Source organism: Sphaeramia orbicularis, chromosome 20 (genome assembly GCF_902148855.1).
Source record: "Sphaeramia orbicularis chromosome 20, fSphaOr1.1, whole genome shotgun sequence".
Classification (NCBI taxonomy): domain Eukaryota; kingdom Metazoa; phylum Chordata; class Actinopteri; order Kurtiformes; family Apogonidae; genus Sphaeramia; species Sphaeramia orbicularis.
The window spans coordinates 7,826,768-7,848,844 of record NC_043976.1 but is presented as its reverse complement, the minus strand read 5'-3'; the positions used below and the strand labels follow the sequence as shown (position 1 = coordinate 7,848,844).

Genomic DNA, 22,077 nt, shown 5'->3' with positions numbered 1-22,077 from the left:
CATATAGACTGATATGGTATGTACCTGTATATGTGATGATTCCTGCTGGCAGAATAAAAAACTGGTGAAGAGCTGTGAGGTTTTTCTTCCTTTCATCAGATAATATCCCGGCAGATATCCGTGGTCAGCAAGAAAAAATATGAAACAGGAAAATCGTAAAATAAAATAAAATCTTGAGTGCTTTTACTTAGACTAGACCAAGTAGAAATCCCCTCAGGTGCACCGTCAAAAACAGAATAGCTACAAAACCAATTTCAAATATTACACAAAATATAAATAAATGATGTAATAGATGATCTTTAGTTGATTCTGTATCCTTGGAAGAGCAAGAAATTCCGATGGTGTGTAGTGATTTAGTGAAAACAGTATTGGATCTTTAACTGAAATTACATGTTCGGGATAAAAGATGGTGTCAGAAGATGAAATAACACACAATAACTGTGTGCAAAGGAATTAAAGCTACAACTACACACACTCATCAGCCTCAATCCTGCTCAATGGAAAAAAAGAAACTAAACTTCATGTGTAGCTCTACTGAAGAATAAATGTTTTCATCAGCAAAATCAATATGGTCATTATAGAGTATACAAATGCTGCCTGCTCTGCTTTTCACATACAGATGATCGCCTTAGATATGTCTTCTTTATTGAGACAGATGGGACCGACAATATGGATTCACAAATGCCAGAAAGAAGGACAAGCTCACAGCTCACACCACTGAAAAGCCCATTATCAGCACTAACAGCTTACAGTAAAGTAATATGTGAATTCTCATGCTGGAGACCGATTTCAACAGGGTGATGTCCTCATGTGTGCAGCTGTCACGACTTTTCTTGTGTCAGAACGAGGCGGGGCACTAGCATCAGCCACTTATCAAGCCATTTGCACAAATCCAGAACCCTATTGGGCTGGGTCGCAGTCACCTGAGACTGGACATATTCACATGTGGAGCATCTTCCTTTATCCTTTGTGAGCTCATCCTTTTGTGAGTTTCTTTACAAAACAGACCGCTAATACAACACATCTTGTTTACTTCTCATCTCTCACTTTTGACTTTGTCTAGCAATCTTTGTGAGAAACCGAAGAGCAAAGGAGGCAAGGGAGACATATTGATCCGGCATGTTAACACACACACACCAGGGAGCATTGTTGTTTTTATCAGCTTTGTTTGCATCACGCTCTTGCAACATAGTGACATCAGCTCCTGGAAGATCTGTTTTTTTTTTTTTTTTTCCTAGAAATGTATGTTTTCTCCTTGAAACTCAATAAAAAAAAAAAAATCCTAATACTGAGAAATTTTCCACAAATTGAATAGCTTTTCTTTCTTCCATTATCAGTGTCCCCAGTGTTCAGAAATAAAGATACACTGAGTCAGAAGAAAAAGGTGAAAAAGAAAGAGAAAGGCTGCCAAGCTGAGAGCAGAAATGAGATATACTTTCAGGTCTGAAACAGAAGATTTAGAGAGTTCTCTTCCCTCGAGTTTCAGGGGGAAGTTTTACCTGATTTGCATGCACTGTGTATTTGTCCTGTTAGCAGCAGTCTTCACAGGAGGGGATAACATTGACCCTTCACTCAGTCTCTTCTATTATTGAGCTGTGCTATCTAGTATTTAATATGACTGACATTTCCACAGGACGTTCAGGTTCTTCCACCCTCCTTTGTAAACTTTATACATGATTCACATACTTGGTCCTAAATGCAAATTTCTTCTGAGCTCTAGGTTCAAATTAATTCCAAAGTCGTCCAATGCCTATCATAAATTGCAAGACGCTGAAAGGAGTTAAGTCTAACCTCTTATATTTAAACACAGAGGTCACAGAGTTTTTAGTAACAGACCACAAGATTCAATCCTTCCTTCATTTTCAGACACACTTAATCCACGAGGGTCACAGGGGCACTAGAATCTACTCCAACTACAAATGGACAAACACAGGGCTCACTATGGATGAGTCACCAGCTCATCGCAAAGCAGACTAGAAGATTTTGCAAAGATTTTGCAAATCATGCATAGCCACAAATTACAAACTAAATTCCTCATGACTTATTACCTCCGCCAAGGAGGTTATGTTTTTGCCGGCGTTGGTTTATCCGTCTGTCTGTCTGTCTGTCCGTCTGTCTGTCTGTCTGTCCGTCTGTCTGTCTATCTATCTGCCTGTCTGTCTGTCTGTCTGTCTGTCTGTCCGTCTGTCTGTCTGTCTGTCCGTCTGTCTGTCTGTCTGTCTGCCTGTCTGTCCGTGTGCAAGATAACTCAAAAAGTTATGAACAAATTTGGATGAAAATTTCAGGAAATGTTGGTACTGGCACAAGAAACAAATTATTAAATTTTGGTGGTGATGGGGCAGGGGCACTGATCTGCCTTTGGCGGAGGTCTGTGCTCTCCGAGTGCTTTTCTAGTGTTTTAATGAGTCTTTTTTAGTTTCAATGTTTGAAATTTTAAAGTAGTGATGTCCCAATCTGGATTTTTTTGCCTCAGATCCAATCCGATGTTTCAGGGTTAGTTTTGCAGATACTGATCCGATACCAATCCAATACTGACTTTTTACATTGAAATTTTGATTTAAATTTGGAGTCATTATTTATAGGTTTTTATGCTATTATTCTACTTTGGATCACAATTGTGGAACCTGAACTAAAACAACTTTGACACCTTTGACTCTTAATAACTTTAGTATAATTTTTGCACTTTCCAAATTCATAAAGTGGGCCAAATTAAAACCTTTGGCAGGCTGGTTTTGGCCTGTGAGCTGTATGTTTGCCACTGCTGTATGGACAGCAGTATATTCATCGACAGACTGTATCAATCATTGTACACATCTGTCTTATGGTATCATCAAGTTTTCTTTTTCAAACATCGCTGGTTGACAGTTGGTCAAAATAACACTGTGGTTTATAATCTTCACATGCCACATCAGCTGATAGTTTACATTATAGCTCTGTTAACTTAGCTCTGTTTTTAGACGGTTTTCTCTAGTTTGTGTTGTCAATAGCTGCACTAAAGATCTGTTTGGAATTGTAGAAACGAGGTTTGAACGGTCACAGTTTAGTCTGAATCAGCAAACAGTGAACTTAGCAAAGACGAGAACATCATATAATAACTTTACACCTTCATAAGCCTCATAACTCAAACGTGTAGGAGAAACTCTGCCATTTCAGTATCACACTCCATTCTTTACATTTACAGCTGTATTCAGTGGTGAAAACATTAACAGTGCCTTTAGCTTTCATCACTTTGTCACTTTCTTTGAATCTAAAAGTTGATTTTAGTCATTCTTATCTGTTTATTTTTGCCAGTCTGCAGCACTGCCAACCTCTCAGCACAGAGAGCACACACTAAACTGGATTCTCTTATTTTTCTGAATAAATCGAACATCTGCCATCAAGTATTTGGCAGATGTTTGGTATTTGGCAGATAACACACCTATTGATTTCAATGACGGAGCGAAGGATAAAAGCTTCATTTTGTCACAACATTAAGATGGAAAAAAGTTCCTTAAGACAGGTTGGACTAGATTTTATTCAACATTAAATGACCAAAATAACGGAAGTGCGTCTGAACTCCATCAAAACCCTCATGACTTTATTCTGACATTTGTCAGCAGCAAAAAAACTGAAGTAGTTTGGTGCATCACCCACATTAGTTGCTTAAAAGATTTTCATCCATGACAGAAAAAGAGCAAAACTGACTGCACACGGGGCTTCCACACCTAAAGCTGGAGAGTTTGCCTCTGGACATGTGAGTACACAAGCTATCAAAGGAAATCCATGCTCCTTTTCCGCTTTTTATCACCCTCATCCGGAAAATTAAAGAGAACTTATCTGGTGGTGCATGCTGTGATCCGGTGCCTGAGGGTAAGACAGGATTAGATACAGGACCTTCCTGTATGACACATATATATCTTTAAAGTAAATCAGACAATAAAGTAGATTATTTCTTAATGAGATCTGAAATGTTGTAAAGTATATGATCCTTTTCTGATGTGGCGTCCTTATCACCAGAAAAAAAAAAAAAAAAATTCTATGCATAATCAAACATTTTAATGTGCGCTGCTTTTATTTTTATTTTCTTGTATTTCTCATCTTATTTCTTGCACTTCAAAAATTCTATGCATAATCAAATATTTTAATGTGCGTTGTTTTTATATTTATTTTTATATTATTGTATTTCTCTCAAATTTCATTTTCTCTTGATGTATAATCAAATCTTAATATATTTTAATATTGTATTTTTTCAATCAATGTGAAGCACTTAGGGCTACAATTTCTGTATGAAAGGTGCTATACAAATAAAGTTTATTATTATTATTATTATTATTATTATTATTATTATTAACTGTGCTGTCATGAATCACCATTAAAACAACAATACACCCAACTCCATGGGCTCAGAGTTACCAGCATCAAACAGCTTCAACAAGCTGTTTTCTGGTTTAAAGTTTTTTGTTTTTTTTTTCTTTTAATTTAACCTTTATTTAACCAGATAAAATCCCACTGAGATCAATATCTTTTTTACAAGGGAAACCTGGCCAAGAGGTCAAGCAACACACACCATACCACAGTGAAAAAACAGGTTAAAAGATTGGTGATAACAAGAAACTTTTTAAAAAGGAATCAAAGTTATAATGTCCACTTGGTAAACTGGAACTGAAATTACAAATAATAGGTAAGTTTTACTGTAAAAATGTTGAAAATCTTGTGCCCTTAATTCAAGGCAGTCTTGTCCTATATAGCTTATAGTGTATGTACAAGTCTACAAAGTCTACAATTATTACAAAAAATATGAATTTGAGTCTTAACTGCTTGAAATACTGGCAAAGTCATAAAAGTTAACATCAAAGCCAGGGACTATGAAAAGAGATAAAGTAAACAATCCATCTCTTTGACTAAAAATCTAAAAATCTCTTGAACGGACACCCACAAACTTCTAGGGGTGCATCCACCCTGTTGATATTTTCCTGTCCGAGCTCCACAGGATGTGGGTGGATAGACGGGTGGACAGATGGACAGCTTATCCAGCGGTGTAGAACAGCCATCATGAGCAACAGTGGCTGTGATCATCTTGGTGGGGAGGCCAGTGGGCGCATCGCTAATCCTAGAGGACAAAGTGGTTACAGCAGAGCTCAGTCCAGCTGGAGCGCAGTGAATTGTACAAAGTGAGGGAGTTTTAGAAGTGCATGGCATTAGACAAGAGACAAAAAGACACACTGCAGAGGCTTTCAACTAAAACACAAACTCCTTCACTCTGTCGGCTTTACTATTCTTTTAATGTTTTGTGTGCAACTATAATCCTGTTTCTTATTAAATATGAGCCAAAAGGATGGAGAGAGATCTAGGCTGTGTAAAACATGTTGTAAGAAAATGAGGAAAAATGTGTTTCAGATTAAAAATGGCATATAGACAAGAAGAAATGAAACATAAAAAAATTGTCTTTCAATTAAATATTCGACTCAAACATCAGATTTCCATTGTATTTGGACTAGTTATGGGTCAGTGTGAATTAAGGTTCCCAGGCAAAGTTCATTTGTGTTTTTAATATCTGGGGTAAAAGACACCAAAACCAAAATTCTACCAAAGATTGTATATTAATAGTGGACCCCTCCATGCATGACATCACCTATTGCTTTGCGAACAACAATTCCAAAGTCTAAAGATGTGCAACATGGCTGCCACCATGTTGGTTTTATGGAAAATAAGTGAGAAGAATTGAAGAAGAACACATCAAACCAGAACACACAAACCACATCAACTAATGGTGTATGAATAAACACATAAATTAAGTAATTCCTGGTAGTTAACTAACAAACGTTGTGTTCGATAACAGCTGAACTAATTATCAGGCTAGCTGACAGACCATATAATTCAATGTGAGTGCATTAGCTAATGTAGCTAATGCTTAGTCATTTGTTACTGTATTTAAGTACCAGTAAACTTCATGACAGAATTGTTCAATGGTTTTTTTAGCATAACACCCTAAGCCAACGTTGGGGTCGGGACCAAGTTTATAATAGTTTTGAATTTTTCATTATAGTTTAGTTTTATTAAGTTTGACATTTTTTTTCTCTAATTCCGTTAGTTTCAATTAGTTTTTAGAGCAGGTTTGCTAGTTTTTATTAGTTTTCAGGTTTTTTTCTAATTTAGTTTTAGTTTAGTTTCAGTATTAATTTTAGTTTTGTCGTATCTTTTGTCTTCTTTGCCGTCGTATTCACATAAATCCCATACAGGACTCTGCTTTCTCCCAACTTTAGTCTCCATGTTGCCGGTAGAGTGGGGACAAGAAGACAACTCTAAATAACAAGTGACGAGAAGTGACGGACCATGAAGTACCGTATGGTGCCGCTAGCTAAAATTGCTAGAGTGAAATAAATTACTTTCGTACCAATCTGACATTGACAAAGATGAAAACGAAGGGAATTTTATCCATAATTTTTATACGTTTTAGTTAGTTTTGTAAGCACAGTTACAGTTAGTTATCATTTTTTTCTTCTAATTAAAGTTTTTATTTATTTCAGTTAATGAAAAGATTTTTTCAGTTCTAGTTTTTGTCATTTCATTAGTTTTCATTAACAATAATAACCTTGGTTGGGACCCACGTGGGGTCACCTGGAATTCAAATGGGGTCACCTGAAAGTTTTAATAATTGATAAAAACAAAACAAAACAAAAAAGAAACTTACTAATGAAAAATATATGGTAAGAGACAATCACAGTACAAAAGACATGTCAAACTGTGAAGCTGAAACTGAAGCACTGTGGTACTGTTTATCTTTCAAATGTTCATTGTGGCTGGTTTAAGATGCTGCAGCTCTTTCATAATTCATATTTTGCGTTATTGTTTTTTCAGTATTAATTGTCAGCCTTGTAAATCACAGCTGGACTGACTGTACATATCCTGACCAAGGAAAATAAAATTCTCACTTTGTGCAGTAATCTATACCTGGCTTTTCTGCCTCCGTCCATAATAATATACATTATATAGACTAAATGTCACCTAAAATTAACCTTTATTTGCAACATAGTATAGCTAACTATTACATGATCCAAAAAAAATGAGTTGTAGCAAAAAAAAAATAATGTCTCAGTTTTGAATGTCTGGGGTCGCCAGAAATTTGTGATGTTAAAATGGGGTTACGAGGCAAAAAAGGCTGGGAACCACTGCCATAAACACAACTACAGGAAAGTTGCCTACCAGGAAGAAAAAGCAGTTTTATTCAATAACAAAGAGTTCTGAATATTCAACTCAGCAGACAAGCTAACTTTGCCACTCTGGCTTCACTTTTCAGCCTCTATTAATGTTTCCTCATATTCAATAAACACATTACCAGAACATTTTGAAATTTTGAATCAGAAAATGATTACAGAAAAGGCAAAAAAAAACTCCGAAATTATTCCTGAATTTTGCACGGTTGTTTTTCTGCTTGCTTGAGGTTTTTTGAGGAATAAATGCACCTAATGTAGAGGAATCAATTCTAGTTTAGGGTACTTTTAACTAATGTGATTGATCAGTAGAGTGCCTAGCTATTTGCTGCGTTTTTCCAGATAGTGAATGTGTGAAAACACGTCTGATAGTACAACAGGCCATGAGGATTTACGAAGAGACTGAATTACTCCTTGACATAACAGCTATTTTAGATGGAACAACCATATGTTCTACTTCTTCTTCTCTGCTTATTAAAACTACATAAATGTAGCCTACAGCATCACCTGCTGGAAACTCAGCTGAGCCTGAATTATTTGATCCAAACCAATTTATGGAAGTGCACATAATACATATTCTTGTTTTTGCAAATTTTCAAAAGTTCACTTCAAATCCACCCGTCATTTTATAGAAACACAGCATGTGACTGCATGTACATGCAGAAAAAATATTCAAATTTTTGGCCTTATTTTGAAAAACACAAAATTCTCAATAAGCTGCTTCAAACAAATGAACATGAACATTCCACTGATAATCCTATTTTTGCAGACTGTCGTGCATACCTTTTTTTTTTTTTCAGTTTTCCACTGGTGGCAGACGTTCCACTGTGTGAACTCAGTCGTCCTCTTTTGTTCCTTCGAGAAAAGGTCAGCTTGTCGATATTTGCTCATATCTTTAAACTTGCGGTCTTAATGTTCAACAGTAGTTGTGTATCTCCTTACTACCACAAATGCAGCTTTTCCTTTGCACAAATTACATTCATTTCATCCTACTGCACGGTCTATATGTCCAAAGAATCCTCATAAAATCTGAATAACATCAGCATATCCCATGTCTTAGTTAGAAAATACCCCATTCAAAAATAGCCCATTTCCAAATAACCAAACAGATAGGCTTTTAATATGACACCTGTCAAAATCAGAATGCTGTCTCATATAGAACTATAATTAATAAATTAAATAATAGTGTGAATGTAAATGTGCTCAGTGTTACTTCTCTCCAAACTCCCATGAAAATAATTAACAAAATCATTTCTTACCAGAACCCAAACTGCTCATCACAGTGACATTCAAGTGTACTGAGAGCTGCTCTCTAACTGCCACACTGAAATTAACATATGATTAATGAAAATTAGTATTAAACTTTAGACCATTTTTTACAAGTGGAAAGTCATTAAGTCATTTCGCCTTTAGGGAAAAAGATATTTCAGTCTAGACTAAGGTGGTGTGCTGACTGTACAACATATGACTTCTCATGTATAAACCCACTGACTCAGTTCTTACAGGATTGACTATGATGTTATACTTTTCTTTCAAATGTGATTCAAAGAATTAGCAGGTTTTTTTGATTTTAGGCATCTGCTTTAAACTCAGCTTCTTTCATGCTGGCATCGATACATGTCAGGTTTAGTGCATCTTCTGTCTTTGAAGTGTCTCATTTCCCCGGGTCTAATTTACTGTTTGACTCTGAAGCAGCGATGTTTCCACAGGGGGAAAATGTTCACAGTTGGCGTTTTTTTTTTTTTTTTTAATACCTTTACATATGCATTTTCAGATTTCTACTTTTCCTGACTGTTCAAATGGTGATGGAATGGCTTCTTCACACAGAAAGGTAAAAGCAATGCAAGTAAAGTAACAAATGACTCATTCATCACTGTATCAAAACAGTTACTTTACACAAGTGGAGACATTCATGTATTTATGCAAATGTAGCAGCTCTTTGCACTTACGGAATGATTTCATTTTAACTCTCTGAGCAGCTGCATTAGAGGGAATGTCCTTAAATGTGTGGTGGAAAAACTCATGTGGCAATCAGTAGATGTAATCACCAAATAAATATAGGCAAAGTGGGTCTTCTATTTAACTGCAAATGTGCCTTTTTAGTGTGAGAAAAATATCCTAAACATATTTGAGCTGAAAGTGAAAGTAAGTAAGCTTTGTAAGATTTTGATGCATAGATTACTCAAGATAAGATATTCCTTTTTTTTTTGTTTTTTTTTTAGTGGTTACCTAACATTGCAAGCGTCATCATCTATCATTCTGTCCAATAACTCTGTCAATAGCAGGGCATTATCTCTCAGTCAGGGGGCCAAGAATAAATGCTGACCTGCTGGGTCAGACAGGCTAGCACATAAGATGAGCAGATGAAAGACAGAGAGGAACAGCAAAGAAATGGATACCGACGAGCACGAATTTGAAAGTGGCTTTTTCAGACAGGTAATTGGTATAGGTAAAATAGGTAAAAAACTAAATAAAAGGTCAGGAAGCCAGACAGAAAATATTTGAGCTGGTCTTCATGTTGAGCTGAACAGGTGTGTTTCATATAATGACCCATCATTCAGTTCAAGTTAGGGATGTCATGAGAACTGATACTCACGATACCATTCGATACTATGATGAAAAAAAGAATCTAGTTTTTTTAATAAACGGAAAAACCGACACCTGCGTAAGAATCAATACCATCCGTAGGCTACTACTCTTCTGGAATTGATGGGGGCAGTAAGCACCGACAGTACACATGCAGCAGGTACAGGAACTCATGAAAGAATGGACACAGCTGCAGCTAAAGCTCTGCCTCATCTAATGGACAAAAAAGGACCAATAGTCGTGTGTGGAAGTATTTCAGGTTCACAACCACGACATGGTTATTGACACATATTGTCATGTCGGCTCCCAGACTGTGTCTGGATTTGTCTGTCTTTTATGTTGTCTGTCATTTATGTTGTCTGTCATTTCCTGTTTTATTTTGTTAAGTTTCTCTCATGTGTCATGTCTGGTGTCTTTACTTCCCTTCCTTGATTGTTTCACCTGCTCTGATTACCTGACTCCACCCTGATGTGTTCCACCTGTATCCAATTGTCTTCCCGCCCTCTTGTGTATTTAAACCCTGTGTCTTCCCCTGTCTAGCTGCCAGTTTGTTTGCTACACTCATGTGCTCACTTACCAGCGTTTTTGGGTCCTGTCAGTCTGTTGTGACCTGTTTTGTCTTTCGACCACCAATTCTGCCCCTTCCTGTTTTGCCTGCTCGTCTATGACCTGGTTTGTTTACCCGACTCTGATTCTGCCTACTCCCTTTGGTACCTCAGCCTCCAACAATTACCTGTGTTTCGACCCTGCGCCTGGATTACTGACCGTGAGTTTTTGCCTGTCCCTCATGTACCGTTGCCTTTTGATCTGCTCTCCCGTGTATGACCTGGCCTGTTTTTTGACCTCCCTTTGTTTATTCCTAGTCAGGGTTCCGTTGGGTTTTTCCCAGCTCGGCCACGCTGGTCGCCAGCTGATTCTACTCACACCCCAGACGTCAAGCCCCAGACCCAGCGTCATCACAGATTCACTAATTATTCTGTGTTGTGTCTTTTCCCTTGTTAAAGTGTTCAATAAACACCCTCGAACTCACGTCAGTCTTTTGGTCTTGCAATTGGGTTCAGCCTCTGTACTAGTCCCTTCACACATATAAGCTACTGTGTAAATGGCACCACCAAGGAATTCAAATGGGGGGGGGGGCAAGCAAAGCACCTTTGAGACGGGTACCCAGATCTGTTTAAAGGATTCAAGGTGAGTTCGGTTATTCAGCATTAAACATCTGATATGCAATATCATCAGGGCTGGACACTGGCACTGGTCTGACCATCGCCGATACCAAATGTTGAAACTATACCAGCGGTCACTAACAGGTGGACCATGGTCTGGGTCTGGACCCAGAAGCCGTCCCATATGGACCCAGACCTACAGCTGGTGGTGGAGCACTTCTGTTGTAACCACCGCAGCTTACAGTAGAGTAGATGAGGAAACGCACAGACCAATTACATGTATGTAGACCCATCCCATGTGATACCACTCAGCCAATCACATCTGTGCATTCAAAGCAGTAAACTGTGACTGACAGATGAGTTAGAGGCAACAGCAATATCCATTTATATGCAAATACTTAAAGTATCCCTTTTTTTATGGGTTATTCAAATTTTTTATTTTTACTGTGGTATCAATTTGGTATTGAGTATCATGTACTTTTAGTGGTATTGGTATCAATTCCTGAATTCTTGGTATCGTGACATCCCTAGTTCAAGTTAAGACATATAAAAGTACTAAGTAAGAATGGCAAAAGCATTAAATAAATGAAAACAAAATGCTGACAATGGCTAAATTGGTGCACAATGGATTAATATATCAACAATATCCATACCATTAGAATGGTAGTACAACAGCATTAGTAAAGAGTGGATAGCACTGTCGCCTCAGAGGAAGAAGGTCCTGACTTTGATTTCCAACACCAGGAGCCTTTCTGTGTGGAGTTTGCATATTTGCCCTGTGTTTGCGTAGGTTCTCTCGGGGTACTCTGGCTTCCTCCCACCATCCAAAGACATGCACTAGTAGGTTAATTGGTTAATCTAAATTTCCCCATAGGTGTGAATATGAGAGTGATTGGTTGCTCATCTCTATATACCCAAGTCATTATTGAAAATGAGAATCAGTTCTCAACGAACATACCTGGTTAAATTAAACTAAAAAAAAAAGTATACTGGCTCAGATAAAGCTAACTTTACAGTCTTGGTCATCTTAACCTCAGGTTGCAGTCAAGATATCAAAAAAAAGAAACTGACTGTCTGACTCTGCAGGCGAGCAAGCTGTCATACCTGTCAATCAAAGCCTGACAGAGCAGACACAAGGCTCCATATCTGACCAGAGATATAGATGATGGACCACCAGATCACTTATGAGAGGAAATAAAACAGAGGATGTCATGATCTGTGCCTGTGTGACCTCCGGCTCCTCCCTCTCCTTATCATCTCCTCATTTACCTATGCTCTGACTCACCTGCTGGCGCTGTGCGGCTGCGGCCAATCACCTCTCAGCCTATTTAAGGCTTGGTTTTGCAGCCGTGCAGCGCTGGTCCATTCCTCCACTCACCCTCACCATAACCCGGACATTCACTTCATCTACTACGGACTCTGACCACTATCCAGGTTTTGTGTTTCTCATTGTTTAGTTTTTGTTTATGTTTAATAAACTTGTGTTTTTTCCCTTCAGTACCGTGCACTTGAGTCCTCCCATTTCCACCACTGTGACAGAGGAGGCCAGGATGAGAAGCAGAAAAACCGCATTGACATTGTGTTTTTAGAGTAAAGTTCAGTGTCTGTCTGACCAACAGCTGTATTACAAAATAAAGATACTTCTGCATTGGCTTCATTTTTGAGCCTTGGCTTAAACATGCTAATGATGGGATAATAGTCTGATAAATAAGAAGTAATCACAAACTAATATCATGGAACAAAAAGAAACAGGTAGTTCAGCATTAGCAATACCAATCAAACTATTATCCCAATGTTACTGCTGAACTGTCGGCTGCTATACACACAAGTAAATTCAGAGTCAATTTACACAGTAAACACATTTTGGTATTCATAACTTCATGAGCAACAATCCTGGATGGTCTTGCGGGAATTGTGAGAGTTGTGCCAAACACTTAACATTTTCATGTTTCTCTAATTCTGATATAAACCACTGACAAGAAGCATGACTGTCAGGATAACTTTTTTCCAAGAGATAACCAACAAGCTTTGTAACTTAACCCTTGAGTAAATTCACAGCAGCATCACTTCTGGGTCAATACAAATGTCAAAATACCCTACGAAGAGTAGTTACATCACACTCAGCAAGACCCTGACCCCAATTCTCTAGTCTACACCAGAAAGGCTACAGTGACAGACAGAAATGTTCAATAAGAATTAACTCAGTCAGGCCTGAAACTGTTTGACAGGAGTCACTGGAAACTACCTTCTATTTTATCTATGTTCGCTGTTGGCTATGGAATTATATTTGTGCCAGTTTCTTGAGCGAGCAATGATAGATTCTGAGCACACAATTAGAGATTTTGAGCACATAAAAATATATTTTGCAAGCACATCAATTATATTTCAAAAATAAATTATGCTTGAGCAAACAAAAATTGATATTGTGCTCCATAAATGCGTTTGCATGTTAGTTTTACTCATAATGTTCACTCACATATTCTTTCCATGGCGCACAAACAGACCGCTGCGCTCGCTCACTTTCCCCTTCCCTCTCTCGCTCAACCTCCCTCTCCCTGCGCGCTCAGGTTGTCGTGTCCGCACGCTCAACTTGACACACACGTTACAATTGTGCCACAAAACCAACCAATCGGAGAGCTTGCAGAAGTACACTCTGACTGGCTGTTTGCTCTCCAATTAGCTTGCTAGTTACATTTACCCGAGACAGTAATCATAATAATAATAAATACTGACTGAAGTTTGTGTAGAATCAATTCCTCCTCTTCCGATCCATATCTGTCTCATTGAGCACTTTTTTTTCAGGTAAATGTAACTAGCGAGCTAATTGGAGAGCGAACAGCCAATCATAGTGTAGTTCCGCAAGCTCTCCGATTGGTTGGTTTTGTGGCACAATTGTAACGTGTGCGTCAAGTTGAGCGTGTGGACACGACAACCTGAGCGCGCAGGAAGAGGGAGGTTGAGCGAGAGAGGGAAGGGGAAAGTGAGCGAGCGCAGCGGTCTGTTTGTGCGCCATGGAAAGAATTTGTGAGAGAACGTTATGAGTAAAACTAACATGCAAACGCATTTATGGAGCACAGTATCGATTTTTGTTTGCTCAAGCGTGTTTTCTTTTTGAAATATAATTGATGTGCTTGCAAAATATATTTTTATGTGCTCAAAATCTCTAATTGTGTGCTCAGAATCTATCATTGCTCGCTCAAGAAACTGGCACAAATATAATTCTATAGTTGTCTACCCTTGTCTTTTTCATGCAACACCCATTTTTCAAAGACACATTAACTCTATTTTCACCAGTTAAAACTCTTGAACATTATGCTTTCATCATTCACAGCCAGAAATGTTGGGTTTCATAGCAGCGCAAGACATCATGTGTCTGACACCACTGGATATTTCATATGACGCTTTGCATATGTGAGTCACTGTCGACTCACTCTTTACAAAGACCAGTGGTGACAATGTCAGTGTCATTTTATTCTTCTCCGGCCACAACATAAAGAATGGAGGCTTATGTGCTGCACAGCAGGTCCACATTCATCAGGTTTCAATACTGAAGGACAACATATTTGACACATTTATTCCTTATTCCAAGCATTACCAAATTGGAAGTAGACAAAGATGAAGGAAAATATGAAGAATCTGAAGTAAAAAGGCTGCAGACGCACAAAAGGTGACTCAACAATACTTCAAAAGTTGGCCATGATTCTCACTTTTATTAGTGAGTCAGTTCCTCTCCTCCCTCTATCTGTCTGTGCTTGTTCCAGAATAAAGGTTAAAAAGATTTGGTGGATTCTTTGTTGTTTTCACAGACCCTGACCGTAGTCCATAGCTGGCTCTACATGTACATTTTAAGTCTGATCTTTCATTTAGTTCATGTAAACACCACATTCTAAAAGCAGGATGAGATTTATTCTGGGTATGAGGTACCTGAATATTTACTGATATCAGTCTGAAACATTTTTTCTAGGTTTTAAAAGCACTGAAATAATTTGAAGGATCGGTATTACAATGGATGCTGTTTTTCAATGGTTTTATTGTTAAGGCAGAGTTTCAACTATTAACTGAAAGAAAAAGTAGAGTCCATATTCCTTTTAGACATGACACAAAGAGTTAAAGTTCTGAAATCCTGTGTATTACTCCAGTCTTATAAGATGCTCCTCATGATGCTTATGAGTCTATATCCACGTTGTACACGCTACAGTCGATCCTGGAAGTTGGCCGCCGTGAGCTTTCTTCAAGGTCTCTAATAATTCTCTCATATCCTCAGGAAGTGGTGATAAAAGTAGCGCCTTGATGACACAAAATGTCCATTTGCATGCAAAAGCAACACATTTCATCTTCGCTATGTACCCAAAGGCTCGACTCTGCGCAAATACAGTTCACATTTTAAAAACACTCACAGCTATTTACATCAAAAAGTGGATAAAATTAGATGATATAAAATTCAACCACCAGCCTTAAGCTAACTGCAAAATTCATGTCCGGTTATGACATCCATTGGCCTCCTATTTGACTCAAAATAAATTATTCACTGATTATAGATATTTTAATAATTGATTTGAAATATTTGTCTGAAGCTGCTCAAGAGCACTTCTATTAATTTACTGGAGCTCATTTACTATTTTATCACACAACAGCTTCTCTTAAACCCTCTTTGAGCTATAAACTGAATGTGTGATGATGCATATCAGTGCCAACATTTGCAAATGTATAAAAAAAAAAAAAAGATATTTTTTTCTTTTTTTTTCATTTTATAGGAAAAATTGGTCAACACATCATTTCTTATAATGAAAATAATTTTAGTGCTCCATTTCTGATGCAGAGTCAACCACTTGGGGCTCATTCTACATCATGAAATGTCCTTCAGCTGGAGTCTGCTAAACCTGATTCTTCACCTGACAGGAAATTGAAGCCGTCATGTTGCTTTTTTTTTTTTTTTTATCTATCAGATTACTTTGAAAACACCTGCAGTTGAATGTCTTTTACTATTATCTTGATGAGTTGGTGTCTCTGTTGTTACTGTACCGTTATTGAAGGTATGATGAAAAGTGAAGCAGAGAAAATATTCTAAACATACACTTTTGAGGGCACAGCTATGGCCTAGAGGGATGTTCAAGTGGCTTGTTTTCGAAAGGTTGCTGCAGAAACTGTTGGCTAATGTGCCCTGGAGCCAGGCACTTAACCACCTATTTGCTCCTCAGGTGCCTGACGTAACATCCCACTTTTCCTACTCTGCAGTGTGTGGTGCGTTCTTACATGTTCATCTAGTGATGGATTAAAAGTAGAGGGTCAGTTTCAGTGCGTGTTGCATGTTCACACGTACAACATATACTGACATAATAAAGATTCAGCCTCTTCACTTAAAGAGACAATGATAGGGTTTTTTTTTGGTTGTAAAGCAGCACAAAAACCCAACTTAACCATTTCAGACTCAATGCATCTGTGTCCAAATGATTCATTGCCTAATCACCCTGCTCTCAGCCTCTTTCCAACTTTTTAACACTTCCCAAAATCCCAGTGGGAGGTTTTAGACTCAGAACAAGTAAAGTTTTTAGTCTTTAGCAGTTTGGTGAGACAAAGCAGAGAGTAAAAAGACCAAACTTCCACTAAATTAAATGGAAACCAAACATTTAGCAGAGGAAATATGTGTTGCATTAACTGAAGGAAGATGTGTTTACCTTTGTGCTGGTCGCTGAAGTAACTGAAGTATGTGGGGCAGGTTATTGTAACGACCTCCCCAACTCTGGCTGAGGGCCAACAGGCGATGATATCCCACATGCCCTGGCAACCTGCCACAGAAGACAATACTATTAACATGGTCACACATAAAAGATACACACACACACACACATATATATTTATACGCCGCTGTGAAAAATTAATTAACACGCTGAACACCCCCCCCCCCTCCCCCGCAACACTATCACTGCTTTACTGTGAGTGTGCATTGAATATTTTGATTTTCACACCAGGAAAAATGGTGGAATTGATTCCAGAAGTGTCAATTTCTGAATGGAAATTTTTGGATTCATGACAACACTAATCAGCAGCATAGTTATCATAACAAAACAGTGTTTCAATGTTTGACAGGTCACAGTCAGGGAAGCACAGGTGTAGCTAATATTATCCAAGGCTTTGTTCATTATGGAGTCTGACAGCGAACCAGCATGCACACTGATGGAATAAAATGTAATTCGGTTTTATCAGTTGCACCTGTGCTTTTCCTACTGTGACACTTCAGCGTGCTTTCGCTTAAGAAAGGCCTTTTGAGTTTTGAAGATTAATGTACAGACTGTATCGACGCACGGTACACCCCGACTGCGGTTTCCAATTATCGTGGCTAATTTGATCTCTTGTCAGGACTGAGTGTGGGTGCGCAGCCTGTACTCAATTTGTATCTTCCTGGCTCTTCTAAGGTCTGACAAAGTCTCTTCATCCTATTAAGAGTTTCAGTTTTTCTGCAGGTTGACAGATTTTTGATAGCTTTTTCTCTTTCCCAGAATTTGATCTTTACTCACCTCTTTCATTCTATTTAAATTATTCTAATTTAGATGAGAAGTGCTTCAGACATTGTAATGTCCATTTTTTTGTCCCACTGATGACAGACTCCATGGAATGTGTTACACCACACATTGTATAAGCTTATGTAAACCTCTGCAAAGCTTCACTCATTCCCTGTTATCAGTTAAAAGCTTACCTGCGTGACTGTGGAGAGTCATACTCATCTCTCATTAAAATCAAAAGTTGCCACTTCCACACATCCTGCTCATTTTATGAAGTGAATATTCTGTAGGAACAGGACCCATCTCCATGCAAATAGCCCTGCTCCTTATCTCTGCAGTGACCCTCATTTCTCTTCTTCCCTATCTGCTTCCTCAACAGGAAGGTAGTGGAAGCTGCTGTCAGAGGTCACATCCCTAATAAATCAATTACCAGCGTTGTGTAATACATGTGCATATAAGATCCCGTACATTCACAGCTAATGCTTGTGCCATATATTACATATGGAGATTGTCCAGCGGTTCATTACCTGCCTTGACATGCAGCAGCTATTAAAAAAAATACGTTTCTCATGGCAGCTCGTTTGGCATGTAGCATTGATTTACCTCTTTACACAAATTAAATATTCTAAAACAATTACTTTAAAGGCTGTATAAAGCAGATATAAACATGTTCTGAGTTTGTCACACAACGGTAATGTATGATATAAACTACCCAGTGAAATCTGACTGACTAAAGAAATTCCAAATGTACAAAATGACATTTCAGAACAATGAAAAGTAAGAGTACTCTGAGTGCACTGAAGTTGACAGGACTAAGTAATGCAGCCTCCTACTGTGGACAGAGACAGCAGTAAAGTAAGAGTTGCAGCCATCCAAAAAATATCAATATCCATTTAAGTGTACACTATATTGGGAATATTTTCACTATTTTTCCCTATTGTTAGACATCCCCCGCCAAGGACAATGAAGCCATGTATCACTTGTTTCAAAATATACCACCAAGAACCTAGAAATCATCAGAACTGGCTGTTTAACAGCAATCAGCATAAAGAGTCCAAATACTCCACTTTAACAGCTATTGATTTTTATTTAGGCAGCTAAAAAGCATTCACAAAAATAGGCTACATTATTGGCTTCCATGTGATCACTTCTGGCAGCTTCTCTGTGACCATTATGATATGCATGAAAAATGTCTGTTTATGCATGTTAATCATCTGTATCACTGACTATCATATCCACTACCGCTTATGCACTCTGATTTTCATATGATACACCGTATTCAGAACAAAGATCAGTGATGTGACAAAATCATTTTAGACAGTGTGTGTTTTTCCTCAGTGTTCATGGACTGTAAATATCACACGTTACCATGAAGTGTGACATTGTTTTCAACTGTCCTCCTGTTAAAACCCTTGATAGTGTGCATCCATGATTTTTAACGCCAGAACTACTCTGGGATAGACAGAGAAAGGTACATCCTACTGCAAAAAGCATCAAAGCCAAACTACAGAGAGTAAAAATACAGAGTTACTATGGAAACAATACATCATGTCATGTTGTTACACTGCTCTGAACTGTCAGGTTTGCAGATCGACACAGACCTTTTGTTGGCTAGTAGGTGCAAGTTCTTGTCTCATGTCAGAGGATGTGTTATGGTAAATATGACTCCAATAGTACATGGGGCCACCATCTTTGATCCACCAAAAATCCTAAACCCAAAACACTGTGTAACTTGGCAAAACAGTACTACTAAGTTGATCTTCTTTTTGCATGTTTTTATAAATGATTCTTTACAAAGTTACGTACAAAACAAGTATTGCTTGTGTTTTTGATTTTCCTCATTACCTCCGCCAAGGAGGTTATGTTTTTGCCAGGGTTTGTTTGTTTGTTTGTTTGTTTGTCTGTTTGTTTGTCCGTTAGTGTGCAACATAACTCAAAAAGTTATGGACAGATTTGGATGAAATTTTCAGGGTTTGTTGGAAATGGGATAAGGAAGAAATGATTAAATTTTGGTGGTGGTCGGGGGTGGGGGGGCCCACGGGGAGGCCCACTGATCAGCCTTGGCGGAGGTTTGCGCTCTCCGAGTGCTTCTAGTTTTTTTCTGTTTTCAGGACATTTCTGGGCATCGACCTTCATGTAGTGAGTTTGTACATCCTGCCAGTCAATAACAGCCTTGTGCAACAGGCACGAATGGAACAAAATAAGAACAAAGGTACTCAGGTTCATTCTGCTCTTCTCATTTACTGGAACGTTCAGGTTCTGTCTGAACAACAAAACTCTGGGCAGAGCAAACAGACATCTCTACTGCCTCTAATGCAGTTTAATTCCATTACACAGTTTCATCACTACTAACTTCCACTCAACTCAGTCTCAGTTGTTTTCCATTACAATTCAGTGCCACCTCAACATGGATGGATGGGGTCATCACAGCAAGGCAGCAGGAAACTCGCGTGATGTCATTTGTATGTGACACAAACACAACACAACAATCCAGATTCATTCAGTGATGTCACTCTACTGGTCAATCAGTGGCCTGCAGTCTGATGACATCTCATTTTCAGCTCACCTCAGCTTGGAACCTTTTCCATGTAGGTACTAAAAAAGTACCTGGTACCGGTATGATCGCCTTATGCACAGGTGTCAAACATGCGGCCTGGGGGCTAAATCTGGCCCGCCAAAGGGTCCAGTTTGGCCCTTGGGATGAATTTGTGAAATGCAAAAATTACACTGAAGATATTAACAATTCTTTTAGTTCAGGTTCTGCATTCAGACTATTTCAATCTCAAGTGGGCAAGACCAGTAAAATACGATCATAATAACATATAAATAATGAAAACTCCATATGTTTCTCTTTATAAATGTAAATATTTTCACATATTTACAATAAAACAAAGTATAATTTTGCAAAAAATATGAATACCCTGAAATGTCTCAAGATAAGCAAGTATAATTTTAACAATATTCTGCCTGTTATTAAATGTTCTGTGTGTTTGTAGATCCACTGTGATCTGTAAGTTATAATGTACATGTGTAACTGATAAACTGAGGCATTATTGTTAAAGAGAGGCAATATTGTTAAAATTACACTTATTTTTTCAGTTTGTTCATGTTATTCACATCTTTTGAAAGGAGAGTTTGTAGATGTAAACCTGTTCATAATGTAAATTAACTTTTTTCGCTCTAAAACATAGAGAAAAGTTTGGAGTTGATATTATTTATATATTATTATATTATTATTTTACTGGTTTGGCCCACTTCAGATCAAATTTAGCTGAATCTGGCCCCTGAAATAAAATGAGTTTGACACCTCTGGCCTAATGGAAAACCCTAAAAAATGAGTTGAGTCAAGTTGAGTACAACCCAGTAGATGCTAGAATTGAACAAAACTGATGGTCACACAAAAGATTTCAGAGAAATGGAGGAGGCATGTGCTTTTCTTTGGTTGTTTATCATCTACAATATTTACATAGAGAGTATGTGTGTTTTAGAGCATAAAAACTCGGGGGAAAATCTGAAAATAATGTTTTATTTTTCAATTTCAAACTTTTTTTCCTTTGCCACTTCCTCTCCCATTCACTGTTTACTGAATCATCTGTCTCTTCCTGCTTTGTTCACTTAGTGGAAAAGAGGGGAAAAGTTTGACAGTTTTCTTTATAAACAAAAAGAAGAAATTTCATATGCTTTACTTTGAAATAGATTTTAGATTATGACCTGAATAAGTTCTCATTACCGTTGATGTTATTGTATTTCTCACCATGATGCTTTGGAAGTTTGAGTGAGGCAGTAACTTTCATTTTAAATCCTGATAGGACCTGATAAGAACACTATTCACTTAGAGCTCAGAATAGCCTGTAGATTATACTGTCAGGCCCCCCTTTTGGAGGAAGAACAATGTCCAGGCCCCCCTTCAACCCCAACACAACTGTATCAGTGGTTCAAGTTTATGTTTAGTGAAAGAAATATCATTACAAACCTTTTTGCTTTTTGCTGCAGAGTTAGAAAGGAGAAATTTCAGGTGTTACACATAGATGGACACAAGCAATGCTGCCTAACACACTGCTAGTTTTTCTTCAGCTAATTTTCAGAGGTGAAAAAGTCTGTTTCATCTCTATCCTTTTCAAGGTTGCTACTGCTGTCTACAAAGCAGTGTCTTTACCTTACACTGAGAAGTCATTTGAATAGCTGTGCAGGTTACAGCAGGATAATGTTCATGGAAAACGTGCCTCTGCATTTCTACCAGCCACAATCTGTAGTATCCCATACTGTATTACCTTAGCTCACTATTTATTTATCCATCTTGTTTCCCATTTCCTCCAAATGGCCTCTCACACACACTGAACAATCGGAGAGAGGAAAATGTGTTATTGAAAATGACCTGAAGTGACGTTCTGAGAGGTGCTATTCTCACAGCGCTCTTTCTCCAGCTCGATCTCGTTGACCACATCACACATCTGGAGAGATACAACCTGTAGAAGAAAAGCACATTACAATTACATTGCAATTAGTTACTGAAAGATCTGACATTCAATGAGGCTGTCCGTAGTTGTGGATTAGATGTCAGTAAATATTTGTTATGAAATTTCTTTGCTCATATTTTCTTTCACAATACATTTGGCGCTGTGGTATTTCACACTGTTT

The 22,077-nt window shown here is 38.0% G+C and overlaps 1 protein-coding gene across 1 annotated transcript in view; it reads right to left on the bottom strand.

The window, feature by feature from the left end:
• Positions 1 to 22,077, bottom strand: part of vipr1b (vasoactive intestinal peptide receptor 1b) — a 67,499-nt gene that overhangs the window by 37,621 nt on the left and 7,801 nt on the right. The window contains exons 2-3 of the mRNA XM_030123788.1: positions 21,815 to 21,905; positions 16,615 to 16,725 (exon numbers count right to left, since the gene is read on the bottom strand). Coding sequence (XP_029979648.1) covers positions 16,615 to 16,725; positions 21,815 to 21,905 — 202 coding nt within the window. The remainder of the gene's footprint in view (positions 1 to 16,614; positions 16,726 to 21,814; positions 21,906 to 22,077) is intronic.